This window comes from Myxine glutinosa, chromosome 1 (assembly GCF_964187855.1).
Source record: "Myxine glutinosa chromosome 1, kmMyxGlut1.1, whole genome shotgun sequence".
NCBI lineage: Eukaryota > Metazoa > Chordata > Myxini > Myxiniformes > Myxinidae > Myxine > Myxine glutinosa.
This window is the reverse complement of record NC_136261.1, coordinates 76,080,375-76,099,845: the sequence shown is the minus strand read 5'-3', so window position 1 is coordinate 76,099,845 and position 19,471 is coordinate 76,080,375. Positions and strand designations below refer to the sequence as shown.

Here is a 19,471-nt window from a genome sequence, read left to right as displayed (position 1 = left end):
CAGACTGGAGTTCCCGGAGGCAGTGTTCTGGGCCCTGTGCCTTTTCTGGTCTTCATCAATGATCTCTCCGACTCTATGGAAAATCCTTTCTATCCCTTTGCTGATGACTCCACTCTCTGCCACTCCATACCGCATCCCTCAGATCAGCAGTCTGCAGCCTCCTCACTCTCTGCAGACCTGGAAAAAATCAGACTGGTCAAACAAGTGGAACATGTCTTTCAATCCTGACAAATCTCATAGTCTGACTATGTCTCTCTGAAAAGAGACTGGCCAACCTTCCCATCTACTTTCTCAACAATCCTCACCAAGAAGTTCTGTCACTCAAGCTGTTGGGTCTCACATGATCTTTCCTGGGAAAACCACATTTCCAAGCTGGTGTCCAAAGCCAGTCGCCGACTGGGCATCCTCCGTTGTGCGGAGTCCTTCCTTAGCTCTCTGCTCACCTTCAGTCTTTCATTCATCTTTTCTCCCGCCTCTAGAACAAACTCCCTCACTCTCTTCAATCCCACTCCTCCCTCCAGGACTTTAAAACAGCTGTTCACCACCATCTCTTTTATTCCCCCATCCAAAACCTTGATCTTTTCTACCCCTGTGATTCACCCCAGATCCACTTTCTTGAAATATCAACTTCTTTCCTGGAAGTCCTAGCAGTGTCCATGTGTTTTATACCTCTCCACCCCCCCCCCCCCCTTCCCATGCCTCCTCTCCCTAAGCCGTCTCCCTCCCACAGATCCCCCGATGTCCCTGTTGTACTTGTGGGATTCCCTCTCTCCCCATCTTGTCTCCCGCTCCCTTTATTATATGTTTTATGTGTCCGTTTTTTTTTTTTCGTGATTAATGTTCGGTCTTCCACAAGCCTCGATCTTTTATGCAAAAAAGAAAAGAAAAAAAAGAAACGATCCCCCAAAAAAGGAAGGGGGAGCTTTGCGCCTCCCTTGATTTCCATACAATAAGCAATTTGATGTGGTACAATACTTAAAATGACGCTGAAAATAACGTTTAAGAATAATTGCGTTTTAAATACGAACAAAAAGGAAATTGCTCATTGTTCAAGATGTTCATTTGTTCATTATTCAAGACGATATAAAAAACTTGAAAAAGTAAGGGGGAAAAAAATATTCAACCCAGATGGGATTTGAACCCACAAACCCCAGCTTGGGCGTCTGATGGTTTATCCATGAGGCCATTGGGCCAGCAATCGCAGCAAATGCAATCGCATCCCACACACCAATCAACCCAACAGCCTCTATGTACCCTCCTCGTTCATGCCTCTGGAGGTTTTCTTTATCTACTTTGTTTACCAAAACATAAAATCCTGCTTCACCATGTCATCTTCCTCTCCTTTTGTTTAGCCTCGCTCTTTCTCTCTGTGTTTCCTCTCCTTCCCTTCCAATCTGCTCACAGTTGTTCACATGCTTCTTCCTCGGGCCCCCTTTGCATCCTTCTTTCCACTGCTTTTTCCTTTCAACACCTGCATGTTTGTCTCTTTGCATACCCAAACCTTTCCTTCACCTCTTCATCAGTAACAAGTAAAGTGTGTCATCAGTAAAGTGTGTATATATTTTCATATATTTATTTATGTGTATATATATATATATATATATATATATATATATTTATATATATTTAATTTTAAAGCAAAAGTTATGGCACTTAGGTTGAATTTGTTTGAAAAAGCCATTAACTAGACCTATTGGCCGATGTGTATTCGAAGTTTCAGCTAGTTTCAGCTAGTTTCAATGTATAGCACTTGAGATATGAGCACCAACACATTTTGAGCGGACGGACGGACAGACGAACAGACACCAAGCTGATTTTGAGGGTTTTCTAAACATAACTCAAGAATGCATAAACGGACGTTGCTGGAATTTTGAACGTATTCCCTTAATGTACAAAACATTTACTTCTGAAATTTGGAACATGTTACCTCATTGTACAAAGCATTTACTTATGAAATTTGCAGCCAATTTCGTCCAGTAGAAGCCGAGAAACGTATTTTAAGTCCCCATGTAAAAGCTGCACACAGAGAAACGATCCCTTATATAAAGAGAAGGGCGCTTTTGCACCTCCCTTTGATTACATCTTGAGTAGATTGTCAATAAGACGCAATGGGTTGACTAATGACTTCAATAAAGTTGTCGTCTGCATGACCTACAGATTCTTGACTGCAGGGGTCGTCAGTGGTCAACTCAGAGCAACTTGAGTTGGGTTGCCTACAAAACATCAGTGCAGCCCTTATCCCTGTAACCAAATTAAAAAGGGCTTTCTTACAAGCAATACTTCAAGCAATCTATAATTTCAATGGAGGCCATGAGTCATTCCTGCAAGTGGAGATATGAAGGGAGACATAGAGTAGAGGATGGGAATATGTACTAGCTGAGCTCGATAATATGAACCTGTACTGTATGTACTGTGATGTGATGTAAATAACCCAGGAGAAAGTATAACACCAGACGTGGTTGCATAATGGTTAGAAGGTCCGCTCTGAGTCTGGTAGGTCTGTGGTTCGAACCCTGGCCGAGTCAGACCAAAGACTTTTTGAATGGTGCGAGCTGCATTGGCAACCATTGCGCAAGCTTAATGGGCCTAATGGCCTCGTCCTGCATTGAAACTCCTTGTAAGAGAAGTCATATTTAAACACAATGGCCTGAGTTGTACAACACTTCACAAGCATACCGCAGCAGGTGATCGTGAACAACGTGCTCAAAGGACTGCAGGGAGGGCATTCCAGAGCAAAAAGAATGCTTTGTCTCATCCTTAAGTCATGCCTCGCTTGCTTTCTTCTTTACATCGAACTCTCTCCAGACAGCATCCCCGTTTTGCACTTTGCCTGAGGTCCTGTCTTCTGAAAACGGAGCCGATATAATGCAATCGCATCCCACACACCAATCAACCCAACAGCCTCTATGTACCCTCCTCGTTCATGCCTCTGGAGCTTTTCTTTATCCGCCTTGTTTACCAAAACATAAAATCCTGCTTCACCACGTCATCTTCCTCTCCTTTTGTTTAGCCTCGCTCATTCTCTCTGTGTTTCCTCTCCTTCCCTTCCAATCTGCTCACAGTTGTTCACGTGCTTCTTCCTCGGGCCCCATTTGCATCCTTCTTTCCACTGCTTTTCCTTTCAACACCTGCATGTTTGTCTCTTTGCATACCCAAACCTTTCCTTCCCCTCTTCATCAGTAACAAATTAATTTTTTTTTAAACAAGACCAAAAGTCTAACAGCGGCGTAGCCGGGCTTGTAAAATATTACAAACCACAAACACATATGTTTAGCTTTTCAAACAGTCGTTAATGCTGCTTATAACATTAAACAAAGAAATTTGGAGGAATCCCGACATCCATGAGGAAGGTTTTACTTACAGAACTGAGTGAAGATCGACTGTAATCTATATACCCCACAAGGGTTGGAGGTGTGCTCATTTACCAAGCAGCTAGCTAGCGCTTGCCAAGCCAGCCGTTCCTCAAGGGTTTTGAATGGAGTGCTTGCTCAAATGCTTAAACAACTTGGCGATCTCTCCACAAGAAACTTGGTAAATGATCACACACCCAATGTTCTTGAGACCAGACCATAGATCGACTGTAATCTATGTACACCAAAGAGGAATGACCCTTCCTGCCGCTCTCAAAGTAAGCGGGCGTACTTGTAAATTAAAATGTTGGTCGGTGGACTCGGCCATCGTAATGACGTAACAAACACAAAACTGATATATTTTAACTTCCAGTAAGTTTGCAGTCACAACGAAGGTATTGGTGTTACGATTATATTTACTACTAGTACCCGACTGCAAAACCGCAATGAGCCGGCGAAGCCAAAGCCTCTTGCCACTATTTTACCCATCACTATGGCATCAGTAGGTTAGGTAGTTGGTAGTAGGTAGGTGTAATAGGTACCGTACCTAGTTCAAAATGACACCATTTGCATTCTGGATGAGATTAAAATTTATAAAATTTCCTTCTTGATTAATTCGGTGAATTCCGTGTCAACTTCGGATATTTCCGGCCATGAAAAACTATCCCCTATGGCCGCGAGATTTCTAAAAAAAAATTCTTCGTCAATTTTAGAATATTTGACGCCGTTTTCAGCCTCCGAAATGTGGTAAAAAGCTTTTTTGAAATATTTTTTCAAATACTCGAATCTCATTGGTTCCGGTAATTGGTGACGATTTTCGTTGAAGATAACCAGGGCCCGTGTGGGCCCGGGGAACGAGGTTGGTCTTAAAGTATTTTAATTACAAATTAGAGGTGCATAAGATTGTGAATCAAACAAAGACGGGTGAAACAAACTCCTATTGAACTTTTTTCAATTTGTTATGCATACTTCCGCATCCGCAAGATGGCGGCCTCCATGGAGCGATTTGGTGCGTCAAAGCTTCGAAATTCTCAAGGGATCCAGCAAAATCTGGCTTTTCAACATAATACGTACGCGTTCATTCACAACACCGGCTTCGCCGGTTATCATATTAACGTTACGTTACCATTATTCCGAAAATGATTTTACTATCAAAAAACCGAGGCAAATTCCTTACTTCCTCGGTTATTAATATTAGTGCCGAACAACGCTTAGATCATTGATCATGAACTATACACTGCTTCAATGTATTAACTTTCCATTCACGACATTGGGATTAAAGTGTTATGGTTATATTTACTACATTATTATTATTATTACGAAAACAATACTACTGAAACGATACACTACTGTATTAAGAAACCTTGGATTAATTTGTCTGAAGCAGTCCGAAGATGAGTCATAACACCGAAGGCCTATACATACCATACCATGTTGTTGGAAGAGCCGTAACGTCTATACTTTGGATATTTCATGATCATTTTAACAATGTGTAAAGTATCTCGACAAACTACGATCAATTGTCGTACGCGTTTATTCACCCTGCCGATCAAGGCCCGATTCACAGCAGCGCCATCCGAGCTCTGGCGTAGGGATACAACCCGGTCCCGGTGAAGGGATACAACCCGGTCCCGGTGTAGGGATACAACGGTGAATATTTGCACTGCATACATGACATCCTCCCCTTTAAGTCCAAAATTACCAAGAGCAATACGTGCTAGATTTCCAGAATTGACATTTCAAAAGCAACATTTCCAAAATATGTGTGCAAACGGTTATGAGAATAATGAAAATACGTGAAAATAGAACATGTGTCAACGTGAAAAAAAAACATCTTCAAAGATTCAACCGGTCGGGTGCTTTTCTCTCACGCATTGAGCGTCGCGGTGTACCAGTGGATACAGAGTCCGAGGTGATTCCTTTGGGTCGCGGTGTACCAGTGGATACAGAGTCCGAGGTGATCCCTTTGGGTCGCGGTGTACCAGTGGATACAGAGTCCGGGGTGATTCCTTTGGGTCGCGGTGTACCAGTGGATACAGAGTCCGAGGTGATTCCTTTTGTCTCCACGAAGGGTGTAGCGTTTGCAGAGGTTTTCGGGGCATCCGAGCCGGCTGGAGCGGCCACGACGATCTCCGGCAGTGGCGGGTCGAACTGTTGTCCTGACTGTGACGATGCTACAGGCTCCATCGACTCACAATGACGGTAGGTTATGTGGTCCTGATGTCGGCGAATTTCGCGGCCGTCCTGCAGGCGAATCACACAGGACAGTGGACCTGACTTCTCGATGATGTCCCCCGGTAGCCACGTCGCACCTGCACCAAAATTTCGGGCAAACACTGGATCTCCAATGTTGATACATCGACTGTTGGACGTCTTATCGTGCACCAACTTTTGATTAAGCTGGCTCTGATAAACATTTGATGATATGTCTGGTTTGAGATTGTCAAGTGTCGATCTCAAGTGTCGTTTCAACAATAACTCAGACGGAGCTGCACCGGTTGTTGATTGTGGCGTGATACGGTATTTGAACAGGAGACGAGACAGCTTTGTTTCCAGGGTTCCCTCCTGAAGTTTCCGCAATCCGGATTTGATGATTCCCACGGATCGTTCGGCCAAGCCATTTGAAGCCTGGTGATGTGGGCTGACAAACTTATGTTTGATGCCGTTCCGACGTGTGAACTTGGCAAACTCGGTACTGGAAAAACACGAACCGTTATCACTCACGATCATCCTGGGCAGACCATGAGTGGCGAAACAGCGTCTGAGTCTTTCGATGTCAATGGCTGACGTAGTACCACGCGTCACATAGGCATCAATCCATTTTATGTGCACGTCCGTAATTATTAGAATCATGCTGCCCTTAATAGGCCCGGCATAATCGAGATGTAGGCGATGCCACGGTTCGCTGGGCCATTCCCAGGGATGCAGTGGCGCTTTCGCAAGTGTATTCCGGGTTGATCGTTCCGGGTTGATCGCAGGTGTATTCCGTGTATTCCATCCTCTGAGATCGAGTTTCGTAAAAGTCTTGCCTCCCGTGAGATGAGCATAGAGGTCTTCGATCCTCGGGATTGGATATTTATCCAATGAAGAACACCTGTTCACGGTCATTTTATAATCTCCACATATGCGGATGGACTGGTCCGATTTTATGACCGGAACGATGGGCGCCGCCCATTCGGCATACTGGATTTGCTCGATGATCCCCAGATTTTCAAGATGATCCAGTTCCTTGTCAATCCGCTCACGCAGGGCGAAAGGGACTGGGCGAGCCCTGAAAAATATAGGATTGGCATCCCGGTCAACCCTGAGTTTAACTGTATGTCCTTTCAAGGTTCCAAGCTCATCCTTGAAGACATCCGGGTACGTATCCAGCACATTTTTGAGTGTGTATGCTGCGGTCGGAGAAACGTTGGCTGCCCGGAGTTGATGAATGCTTTCCCACCTCAGTCGAATTATGCTCAACCAGTTCCTGCCGAGTAAGGAAGGGCCCTTTCCAGGAATGACGATCAGGGGTAGGTGAAACTCACAGCTATCGTAGCCCACCGTGACGTCACATGTACCGCAGGGAACAATCTTCTCACCTGTATAGGTGGAGAGTCCATAGGTAGTAGGTTTCAGATGGGGTCGGTCAGCATCACTCCACAGGTTTGTGAAAACAGCATGGCTGATGAGCGAGACGGCTGCACCAGTGTCGACCTCCATTTGCAATGGTCGATTGTTGACGACAACATTGGCAAGAAGAGGGTCCCGCCTATGGTGAGAATCAATATGAAGCAGGTCATACGATTCTGAGTTGTCGGAAATAGAGCTCACCTGGTCAAGCTCGGGTTCCTCCGAACCGATAAACTGATGAATCTTGTCAGCAGCTTTTCCTTTTCCCGATTTGCGAGTGATGCAAGCTGGAGCAATATGGCCAGTTTTCGAACAGAAATGGCAGGTGGCATCTTTGAACCGACACGTCTCCGGAGGGTGCTTTCCGTTGCACCAAAAACAGTTGTTGTGGGTTTGAGACTGCACTGGCTTCTGACGAGGAGCCTTGTTCCAACGTTTTGGCTGAACATGATCCAACCGATTCACAGCAGGGCTGGTAACAGACGAGCGAGTGGCACCGATGCTTGTAGCGTTGCGTTCAGCACTTTCCATGGAAATGGCGGTGTCTCTGGCATTTTGGAACGTCAGTCTTCTCTCAGCAAGCAGGCGTCTACGAGTGCGGTCATCGGACATGCCAACCACCAGCAAATCACGAAGCATGTCATCGATCGTGTCCCCAAACTCACACAGATGTGACAGTTTTTTGAGGTGTGCAATGAAGTCTGCGATCGACTGACCTTGCTGCTGTCTGCACATGTAAAAATTAAACCGACACAGGATGACTGAAGGAGATGGATTGCAATGTTCCTTCAAAGCGGCCTTGAGCTCTGCATACGTGAGCTCCTGAATTGTCCGAGGCCGAATCAGGTTTTTAACGAGTGTGAACGTCTCACCTCTGCAAACGGACAGGAAGACGGCCTTCATCCGGCCTTCGGTCGCGATGCCGTTCGCCTCGAAGTAGAAAGACAACCGCTCAGAATACGTGTCAAAATCCCCCTCATGAGGGTCGAATTCATCGATATGGCCGAAAGAAGTCATGGTCTAGATGTTTATCCTCGTCGCCATGTAAAGTATCTCGACAAACTACGATCAATTGTCGTACGCGTTTATTCACCCTGCCGATCAAGGCCCGATTCACAGCAGCGCCATCCGAGCTCTGGCGTAGGGATACAACCCGGTCCCGGTGTAGGGATACAACGGTGAATATTTGCACTGCATACATGAGAACATGACACAATCGGTTTGTTTGTGCTTAACACTGAATGAAAAATATGAAGGTAGAGCATAGCGATTGTGATATATGACAGGTTCGACGATATGTTCGGCATGAACGGCGTATACATCAAAATGGTGGAGTGTGGAGAATCAGCCGCCATACGCTGTAATGACATCAGATGTAATCACACCATGCTGTCATGTGACCATATCCTCAGCTCTGATTGGTATACGTTTGAGGGGACATACATACGGCCAAACACTGTTCCAGACGGCTTCGCCCGATGGGAAAAAATTAATGTCAGCAACAATGTGAGTATATAAAGTGGGAAAAGGTTTGCAAGTAAAGGACGAGGGTAGAGAAGCAAGTGGGGATACAATTTGACAATGACCCCCACTAGAAATTGAAAAGGGGTCAATGACAGAAACCAGGAAGTTGGATGCATCAAGTTAAATAAGTAACCATTAAGTTTAAGTAAGTTTGATACATCATGCCTGTGTTCGAACGACAGCCCATCCCATCAATTCATTCTATCAGCCTATTCATCGTCGATGATACTTACCCAATCTACCCTTGACCCAATTTGATTGGGTTGGGGGGGAGGGGGCGGAGGATACGAGTGTGGGGAACATCACCAGGAGTTTTTATTTTATTTTAAAGGATGTAGGTGGCTGTGGGATGAGAAATGACCAAACAACGACCTTACCTTATGACGAGACCCTTTCACAGACATCACAATTCACACATCCATGGCCAGGCTACCTACCTGCCATGCCAATATCCCCAAACTTGTCTGCTGCTGCTGCCATTACCGTTCCAGGGATGCCATCCCATGCATTAACAGCTATACACTCCGAGTGAAAGACCCCTGCCTTACTGCTGCCCTGACTCTCCTCTTCTTCACTCTCAGACTACGTCTCCTGGTTCCGTCACTGTCCATTCTGGTGAAAATTATTGTGCATGTATTTTGTCAATTCCCTTCATTATCGTAAATGTCACATCCACATATACATATGTTGGCCAACATAAAAAAATGAAATGGTCCATCAAAATTCCATTAGTGATGCAGTAAAAAAAATAAAGAATGTTGTTGCAGAGTAACAAAGATCTTGTGAGAAAAAACAAGACTAACAGTTTTAAAAAGTTATTAACTGGGAACTATCATTATATTGGCAAATGCAGTTCTACACAGAGGTATACCAGACTTTGTGTGGTATTGTGAGATAGTTACCATAGATAGCACTGTTCAATTACCTGAATTCCAATCAATGCATAGGAATCAGGGGGTGGAGAAAGGAAACGGATATGATGTAAGTGGTGAAGAAGATTCACTATTAAAGATGAAGCCTTGAACTGAAAGGCCTGAAGGCCCATGTTTATTTACTTTTTCCCCAGCATACAACATTACTAGCAACAAGAGGACGACTCTTATACCATACCATTGATTTGTATGTTCCAAAACTTCAAACTTGCACGAAATGATAATTAACTTTTTGATGCAAGGAAGCGATCACTGCTGATACACCGCTTCGGAGCTGAACGGCAAAATTTATTTTATACACTCCCCAGTGGCCGAGGACATGTACTCTTCCGCTGTCATTGCACTGGCAGTCTTTTTAAGGCCTAAAGTAAAGATTTTTGCTGAACAAAATAAATTTCGTCAGCAAGCACGAAGACCGGGTGAATCGACTGCTAAATATTTTGCTGCTTTATACGAGCTAGTTGCGAATTACCAAGTTGTAAATCTCTCTGACGACATGATACGAGACCAGCTAGTGGAAAACAAACCCCTTACAACTCACTTACCTGAACGTTTGCTTTTGGAACCGGAGCTTATACTGCCTGAATGGAGCCCTTGTAATGGTGGGACAAATTGAATCAGCTATGGCAGAAGCTAAAGCAATTATAGTATTACACTGACACTTCAATGGCTGTTCAGGCTGTACTTCCAACACCAGTATATCCCAGAGGGAAGCAATATAGACATGACGCCAGACCGAGCAACACTTCGAATGATCCAGCAAAATCAACAGCTTCACAGGCTCAACAGGCACACTAAGGCAGAACATGATATTGTTGTGGGTTTGCAATGCACATAACCAATTACTCCAAATGCCATGTGCAGGAGGCCAACTGCAGGCATAGGTTCAGCCATTTCAATACTTCCAGAGGTTACTTACCTGGAGCATTGCAAAAGTACGCCTCTTTCAAAACCCAGTTTGCTATTGGTGACTTACTTACAAAATCCAATCCCTGTACTTGACTGCCTTCATGTACAGGTGACACACAACCATTCTTCTGTGACTGTTCACTTCTTTATTGCACCTTCTGAAACTCCAAAACTTGGCATGGATCTCTCCACTGCTCTCAAACTGGATATCATCAACTGATGTGTTGCTCCCACATCTGTGCTAAGCATTTCGATTCATCAGACATCAGTCTGCCAGATACCTGAATCTAACTCCATTGAAGCCCTCAACCGTGCCAAAGGATTGGTATACCAAGTGAAGACCAGGCCTGATGTGAGGGCAATTCAACAGAAGCATTGCTGCTTACCCTTTACTCCCTGTGATGCTGTCTCCCAAGAATTGATAAAACCGCAATGCCAGGCATCATTGATTTTTTTTGACTCTTTTGAATGGGGTTTGCCTCTTGTCTTTATGCAGATGAAAACAGGACGGACTCGAACAGCACTCGGTAGAGAGCATATCTCCACAAGGCTGAGCAGTTTACACTTTGTATCCCACTGATTCGGACCTGAACAAAAATCGAATCAGCTTGTTCTTGTCACTTACACAACTCATCCACCAAGTTTTGTTACAAATCGTCCACAACCTTTTGAAATATCATGCTATTTATCGTTTTTGTCCCTATCACTCAATGGTGTGAGGAATCACTTACATAATTTAAAAAATTCTCTGATCCACATCCGGATTCGAATCGTCAACAACATTGGACCAATTCGTCCTTGTAACACACCCAACCGGTCCACCAAGTTTCGTCCAAATCCGTCCACAACTTTGTGAGATATCGTGCTATATATAGTTTTTGCCCTATCTCTCAATGGTGAAGAATTACTTTTAACATTCTCGGATCAATATCCGGAGCAGGATCTTCACCAAAATCTAATCATGTATTCCTTTTCACATACCCAACCTCTCCACCAAATTTCGTTTGAATCCGTCCAAAACCTTTTGAGATATCCTGTTCACAAATAGACAAACAGACAGACAGACAGGGGTGAAAACATGACCTCCATCCACCTTCGGTAGTGGAGGTAATACGAATGTGTGTGGATCTGTGTGAGCCCAATAAGTCGATTGTAAATAACAGCCATTCACTCCCACACATTGCGAAGATCTTTGCAGAACTCCATAGAACGAGAATGTTCTCTATTCTTGATATTCAGAGTACATATCACCAAGTGCTATTGCATGAGGAAAGCAGAGACTTACGGCTTTCATCACACATGGTGGACCTCTCCGCTATTGCCACATGCCATATGGTCTTGCTAACACTTCCAGTGCATTCTAGTGAATGATGTCACAGATCTTAGCTGGACAGGAGGGCGTCCAGTGCAACCTAGACATCATGATCTATAGTTTGTTTCATGATAACCATGAACACCAGCAAGCTGTTTTGCGTCATAATGATCAAGTGGGCTTAAGACTGAATTATTAGCTTAAAAATTAAGACTGAACTAAATGCCACTTCAGGAAGACTGAACTTTCTTTTTGGGGTTTTGTGATTTCAGGAAATGACCTGAGCCCAAACTCGGTGATGGCAGTAACAGAGGTACACCTCCGAAATGCCTCAACTCTGTGTTTGCCTCTAAAGCTTGTGTCCCAAACCCATCCCTCTCTGTACCCACCGTACCCAGTCGTACCCAGCTGCTCCTGCACTCCGTGTCCTTTCCTCCCGACAAGGTGGAAAAGTTTCTGTCAACCCTCGACTCTGATTCTGCAACTGGACCTGACGGCATCAGCCCACGGGTCCTAAAATCCTGTTCTTCTGCTCTTTCACTCCCTCTCTCTGTTCTCTTCACCCTCTATTTTGCTCAAGGTCAACTGCCATCTGCTTGGAAATCAGCCAACATCACCGCTATGCACAAAAAAAGGTGTAAAAACAGATCCTAGCAACTACAGACCAATCAGCCTTCTCCCAATTATCAGCAAAGTCATGGAATCCATCGTTGCTTCGGATATGAAATCTTTCCTCTTCTCCAATGGCTTGATCTCTGATCATCAATTTGGTTTCAGACCAGGTCACTCTACTCTGGACATGCTGCTTCTGCTGTCTCAACAATGGATGGAGGTCCTCAATGCCAAACAGGAAATTAGAGCTGTCTCCCTCGACATATCACGTGCCTTCGATACGGTCTGGCACCCCGCTCTGCTCACCAAACTCTCCTCCTTTGGTATCCATGGAAATCTCCACGCATGGCTGGCGGACTTCCTCTCTCGTCGTAGTCAACGTGTGGCCCTGAATGGGTTTCTCTCATCTCCTCTTCCTGTTCAGGTTGGAGTTCCCCAAGGCAGTGTTCTGGGCCCTGTGCTTTTTCTGGTCTTCATCAATGATCTCTCTGACTCTCTTGAAAATCCTCTCTATCTCTTTGCTGATGACTCCACTCTCTGCCGCTCCATTCCTCATCCCTCAGATTGGCAGTCTGCAGCCTCCTCACTCTCTGCAGACCTGGACAAAATCACAGACTGGGCAAACAAGTGGAACATGTCTTTCAATCCTGACAAATCTCACACTCTTACGATGTCTCTCCGAAAAGACCGACTGGACAACCCTCCCATCTACTTTCTGAATAATCCTCTCCAAGAAGTTCTGTCACTCAAGCTTTTGGGTCTCACTATCTGCCATGATCTTTCCTGGGAAAACCACATTTCCAAGCTGGCCTCCAAAGCCAGTCGCCGACTGGGCATCCTCCGTCGCGCGAAGTCCTTCCTTGGCACACCTGAGCTCCTCACCACATACAAGGCTTTCATCTGCAGCTCAATGGAATACTGCTCTCCCCTCTGGGCTGGTGCTCCTGCCTCACACCTAGCTCGTCTTCACACTGTTGAAACCAAAGCATTCAGAATCATTGGAATCTCCCACGATGACGCTATCTCCGAGGGCCTTTCACTTACTCACCGCAGGCAGGTTGGTGGTCTTTCCGTCTTCTACCGACTCCTCTCCGGCCTTGCTCCCTCTGGGCTCTGTCCCCCAAATATTCCTGCAGGTCGCACAAGATCTGCCTGCAACCCTCTTATGGTTCAACTGCCAAAATCAAGACTCTCTGCTCACCTTCACTCCTTCATTCCTCTTTTCTCCCGCCTCTGGAACAAACTCCCTCACTCTCTTCAATCCCACTCCTCCCTCCAGGTCTTTAAAACGGCTGTTCACCACCATCTCTTATCTTCCCCAATCCAAAACCTTGATCTTTTCTACCCCCGCTAATTTCACCCCAAATCCACTTTTTTGAGGTGACTTTTGTCTTCTTTCCTGGAAGTCCTTGGTGTCCTTGCGTTTTATACCTATCCTGCCTCCCCCCAGGCCCTCTGCCACCCACACATCTCCCGATGTCCCTGCCCTCAAATGTTGTGTTTGTGTGCTTCCTCCCCTTCTCTCCCCATCTTGTCAACCGCTCCCATTTTTATATACTTTGTTTACTTGTTTGTTTGATTTGTTTGTTTGATAAATGTTAGCTCTTTCACGAGCCTCGACTCTGTACACAAAAAAAAAAGAAGAAAAAAAGACACCGCAGCACTGCACTCTTTTATTGGCCTGACTTCTTGGTACTCTAAATTCATTCCCAATTATGCCGCAGTGGTGGAGCCTCTCCGTGCCCTACTGCACAAGACTGTTGACATTTCCTGGACTGTCGCTGCACATATTAATTTTGAAAGGGTGAAGGACTTAATTGTCACGTCTTACACTTGCTTTGTTTAACCCTACTTTACCCGCCATTGTGACCACAGATGTGTTAGATTATGGACTTGACGCAGTGCTCACTCCAACCCATGAGGACTCTACAGAGAAAACAGTAGTATTTGCATTGCGAACATTCACATAATGTAAATACAACTACTCTAAAGTAGAAAAGGAAGCCCTTGACTGCATCTGGTGAACTAAAAAATGGCATACTTACGTCTGGTGTCATAAATTTACTCTGTGCACAGGCCACGGTCCACTTACCACACTACTGTCATCGAAAGGCCTTGGTCGAGCTGGAATTGGAATTACACATTGGTCTGCATTCTTACTGTCAGTCAACCATGAAATTATATACAAACCTGGTCATGAAAATATGACTGCAGACGATTTATCTCGTTAAATACTTCCTGTGTCCGGTGCCTTATCTGCTGTGACTGCGGAGCAATTCAAGGACATTTGCAATGCATGCCGTGTTCTACAGAAGGTGCTAGAATAGGTCTCAAGAGGATGGCCTCACAAGACAAAGTGCACTTACCCAAAGGTTCTTCCCTACTTTTTTCTTCCGAATGAATGGGCTTGACCAGATGGTTACGTAATTTGTGGCACTCGCTGTGTGATCGTTCCTACAAAACTTCAACCCAAGTTCATCCAGCTTGGTCATGATACGCACCAAGGAAACTGGTGGCCATGGATAGATTCTCCAGTAGAAATTGCCATTTGATGCATTACTTGCTAAGTGCATGATAAAACAGCTGTCACTCAGATGCCGCCATCGCAACCAGTTCCTCTCCCTAATGCTGCATGGGAAAAACTTGCCATCAATATTGTGGGACCGCTTGATAAAGCCCCAATAGACTGTCGCTCTGCCATTACCTCAATCGACTACTTCAGCAGATGGCTACATGTAGCCTTAACTTCCCAAGTGACCTCTGCTGCAGTTATCAAGCTCCTGACTACAGTGTTTAGTCACGAGGGAAACACGCAGGAACTTGTCTCTGACAATGGCTCTCAGTTTGTTTCAGCTGAGTTTGAAAATTCCTGAAAGAAAAAAAATGTCAAGTACTGCTGTAGTTCTGAATATTACCCACAAGCCAACTGGTAGGTAGAACGCTTTAACAGAGTGATCAAGGACTGCTTAAACACTGCAAATCTCGAATGGGAGCCCTGCAAAAAATTTGTCACCAACTTCTTGCAAGCCTATCGAGCTACAAGACATGCCACAACTCAGAAAACACCTGTTGAACTTCTACATGGACGTACGCTACACACCAAGTTGCACAAATTTGTGGCCTACAGATGCAGCATGCATGCTTTGAAACCTGAGGATCTGAGACACTTTGTTCAACAGAGACGAGACAAGTCTAAACGATACATTGACAAGCGCAGTGCAGAAAAATATCCCACCTTTCATTTTGGTCCTTTCGTTACAGTTTGCAAACCTGTAATCCACATGAAAGGTCGAACCAGGTTTCGCCAACCTCTAAAGACCTTTGAACAGAAAGGTCCTGCTAACTGCAGACTCTCCGATGGGAAAGTGTGGAATGCAATTTGCATCGCACCGGCAATTTAGACCACCAATGGACTTGCTGCTGAAGGTCTGACATGTTTTGATAAAATGATGTTGCCCACAACCCTGCCCAGCAAATGCCCCCCACAATGATTTGTCCTAGTTGTTCGTCTGACACCAGACATCGTCAAGCTCCTGTAATCCGTCAAGGATTCTGTTAAGTAAAGAAAAAAAAAGAAAAGGAAACTGTGATGATTCAGTTTTCATCAAGTTTGCTGTCGATGTCAGGTTTATTATGTTGTTGTTGTTTTGTTCATTACTAGTTTTTGCTAAGCTTTAAAATTACTTAATTGTCTTAATGAAAGGGGAATATGTGGGCGGTATTGTGTGATAGTTATAATTTATCGCGCTGTTCAATTACCTGAATACTAATGAATGCATAGGAATTGAGGGTGGAGAGAGGAAACGGAAATGATGCAAGAGGTGGAGGAGATTCACCATTACAAACTTAGCCTTGAAATGAAAGGCCTGCAGTCAAATGCTCATTTACTTGTCCCTAAGATACATCACTTTGTCAAGGACAGTGTGGGTCTGTATTGGCAGACAATTAGAATGATGGGTTTTGCATCAACCGGATGTTGCTAGAGGTGTGCTGACGGCCATGGGAAGAAAAGTGAAGCCGAAGTTTCTGGCTTAGCCATTTGTTGGAGCAAGAGGCATCAGTCGACCAAGGTGAAATGATGTCACAAATTGCGAAAATGCCACTCGACTCCTACACGGGCCTGCGCTACACTTAAGGTAAGAGCTGCGGAATCACACACTCAACTAATCAAAGCTGTTACGACCAGCTACTGGTTTGTCTTCCATTTTGCAAACAGCAAACAATCACCTTTCAGGAAAATCAGAACATGCCAGCTATCATGTTATTTTCTGGCACGTTTTCTGATTACACATCTGGAAAACCCTTTACATCCTGATATTAGAGCAATTCTAAGAAAACGAGAGTCACGTGATGTGATATCCATAGTATTTTGTTAATAGTTGCCATTTTTATCTGCGGAAGGCAGTAGGGATGTACATGTGTATCAAGGCCTACCTCATGGCACGCAAGCCAAGCTGGTAGGCAAGCTCGACGTCTCTTGACAAAAGAGACACGAACAGGTACTTGGCGTAAGTGTGCATAGGAACGCTCTCTCGATGGACCACCTCGCCGAGCCCGCTGCAAGGCCCTGCTGGAGGGGCAAAGCAAACACGCACATCTGGTGTCAGGTTGCACTCCAGTATCAAGCAAATGTTCTTAGAAAATCGTGTTTGTTTGAGATAGCTGAAACAATCAGAGAGAGCAGAATGGGATTTAAACAAAAAGGGAAGAAAAAAGATCTAATTAAATAGCTGTGAATGTAAACATTTATTTTGTGCAGGAAATCAAATTTAACGAGAAATTCACTACTTCATAGGTCAAATGATTCCGAGCACAGTCAGTTACTGTGTAATTACTAAAAGTACATTCCATGCATGACAAAGTTTCTTGCAACACCAAGAAGGATGAAACCTGGGATTAAAAGATGCAAGATACATGTTATCCATATTACATCATTGTTTGACAAGGTGGTGCAGAGGTAGCACACCGACCTTTGACCTGTCTATTCTGGGTTTCATTCCCGACCGGCCCGACAATCGGAGTGGTGATTCAGATGTGATCTAAGAGTGCTACATTTCTCAGGTGGACGTTATCCCAGGTGTCCAGTCTCCCGGCACTAGTCGATGAACGTTAAATATCCCATGGTACTGCTGGGAAGACGATGACAAACCATCTCGCATAACCCTTGCCAAGAAACTGCTTCGGGAGCACTGCGCTCTGGATCAGAGTTTGGTGCATCAAAATCAAAATCAGTACTACATCCAGATTACATCACTAGGACAATTGCTTCATGTGCCTGAAATCAAAGAAGAAAATTTCTGTGGGGATTTATGAGCACAAAGTCACAAGTCAAAATTATCAATCTGCATCATCGGCCGTTTTGTTTCAACAGAGGCAAAGTGTTTCTTCATGTCTTCTACTTCAACTATTACTACTTTAACGGCTGCAGTTGTTCTCACATTATTGTGCAATTGGCCAGAAGGTACTGTATGTTTTGGTTGAGTCTTTCCCGAACCGGCTGGCCATTCCTAATGTTGGACTGGAGTAGATTTTGGCAGGAATGTTTCATTAGTTCAGGATGCTAGCGATTACTCACCTACTCTTCATGAAAAACACCGTGGGGGTCTTTAACGTCCACCAACTAATGCTAGCAGATGTGACACCTGGCATAACGTCCATCCAAGGGACGGACACATGTAATAACTTGATAAGCATCCAAAGAAATCAGTTTCGCTCATACGCAATGTTTTCCTTTTGTGATGGCATATGGATGTTTATTTCACAAACTAGTGCGCACTCCCGCTCTCCTCGGGGAGAGTGTACGTACCCTTCTCGGCCGACCCTCGGTGGGCAAAGTGCAGCGGGAGAGTCATGGAAATGCACTTTATAATTTTTGTAATTTTTGAAATTAATTTTATTGATCACAACATATCATACTCCATATCTTAAGAAAACGAAATTATTTGTAGTACCGGCAATCACCAAAGATGGAGCTATTTTGAAGTTCCAGTGACTTCAAAATAGCTCCATCCACGTTTGCTCCATTGCAGTAATACAAGCGTGACTCGGTACACTCCGCGCACCTCACCACACGTCGTTTCAGAGGGATAGGCATCTTTGACCATTTCGGTGTCTTTTGTGTCTTGAGGGTCTTTTCGGTCTTCATGGTGTTTTGGGTATTCAGGACCATTTCGGTCTTCAGGGTCTTTTGGATCCTCTGGGCCTTTAAGGGTATTTTGGGTCCATGGGGTGTTTTGGGTCTCCGGGTTCTTTTGGGTCTTCGGTGTCTTCAGGGGCTTCAGGGGCTTCAGGGGCTTCAGGGGCTTTTGGGTCTTAAGGGTCTTAAGGGTCTTTTGGTTCCTCTGGGTCTTTAAGGGTATTTGGTGTATTTTGGTTCTTCAGGGTATTTAAGGGTCTTTTGGTCTTCAGGGTGTTTTGGGTCTTCAGGGTCTTTCGGGTCTTCGGGGTCTTTTGGGTCTTCGTGGTGTTTTGGGTCTTCGGGTGTTTTGGGTCTTCGAGGTCTTTTGAGTCTTTTGGCTCTTTGAGGGCCTTTTGGATCTTCAAGGGTATTTAGGTCTTCAGGTTCTTTGGGGTATTTTGGGTGTTTTGGGTCATCGAGGTGTTTTTCGTCTTCAGGGTTTTCAGGGTGTTTTGGGTCTTCGTGGCCATTTGGGTCTTCAGGATCTTTTGGATCTTCAGGTCCTTTAAGGGTATTTTGGGTCTTTGGGGTGTTTTGGATCTTCGGGTTCTTTGGGGTCTTCAGGGTCTTTTGGGTCTTCGAGTTGTTTTGTATCTTCAGGGTCTTTTGGATCTTCACGGTATTTTGCGTCTTCGGGTTCTTTTGGGTCTTTAAGGGTATATTGAGTCTTCAGGGTCTTGGGGGACTTAAAGGGCCGTCAAAGGTCTGAGGGGTCTCAGTAATCTCAACGTACTTCAGAGTTCACGGACTGTGTTTTGGGTGTTCATTTTATTTGAAGAAGAAGAAGACGTTTTGGTCGCATATAAACAAACATAACCATATACGTTTGCTCTATTACAATAAGATTCAGGTTGAAAGAAGTTTTTAATCAATCAATTTGGAATGCCAATGCGACATCTTCATAAAATAATCGTAAGTTCAAATTTCCACATAGGTATAAAAGTTAACAAGTAAACGAAAAAACATGTTTTAGGGCTACACACATTTATTTTTAAAAAGTTTTAAACTTTTTTTTTTTTTTTCAAAAATTCATTTTTAAAAT

At 44.5% G+C, this 19,471-nt stretch overlaps 1 protein-coding gene across 2 annotated transcripts in view; it reads right to left on the bottom strand.

Moving 5' to 3' along the window:
- LOC137425193 (zinc finger SWIM domain-containing protein 5) overlaps positions 1 to 19,471 on the bottom strand; it is a 237,436-nt gene that overhangs the window by 26,653 nt on the left and 191,312 nt on the right. Inside the window, exon 10 of one of the 2 annotated variants that reach the window (XM_068113368.2) lies at positions 16,686 to 16,821. In XM_068113368.2, coding sequence (XP_067969469.1) covers positions 16,686 to 16,821 — 136 coding nt within the window. The remainder of the gene's footprint in view (positions 1 to 16,685; positions 16,822 to 19,471) is intronic. The other variant, XM_068113377.2, reaches the window with a different exon arrangement.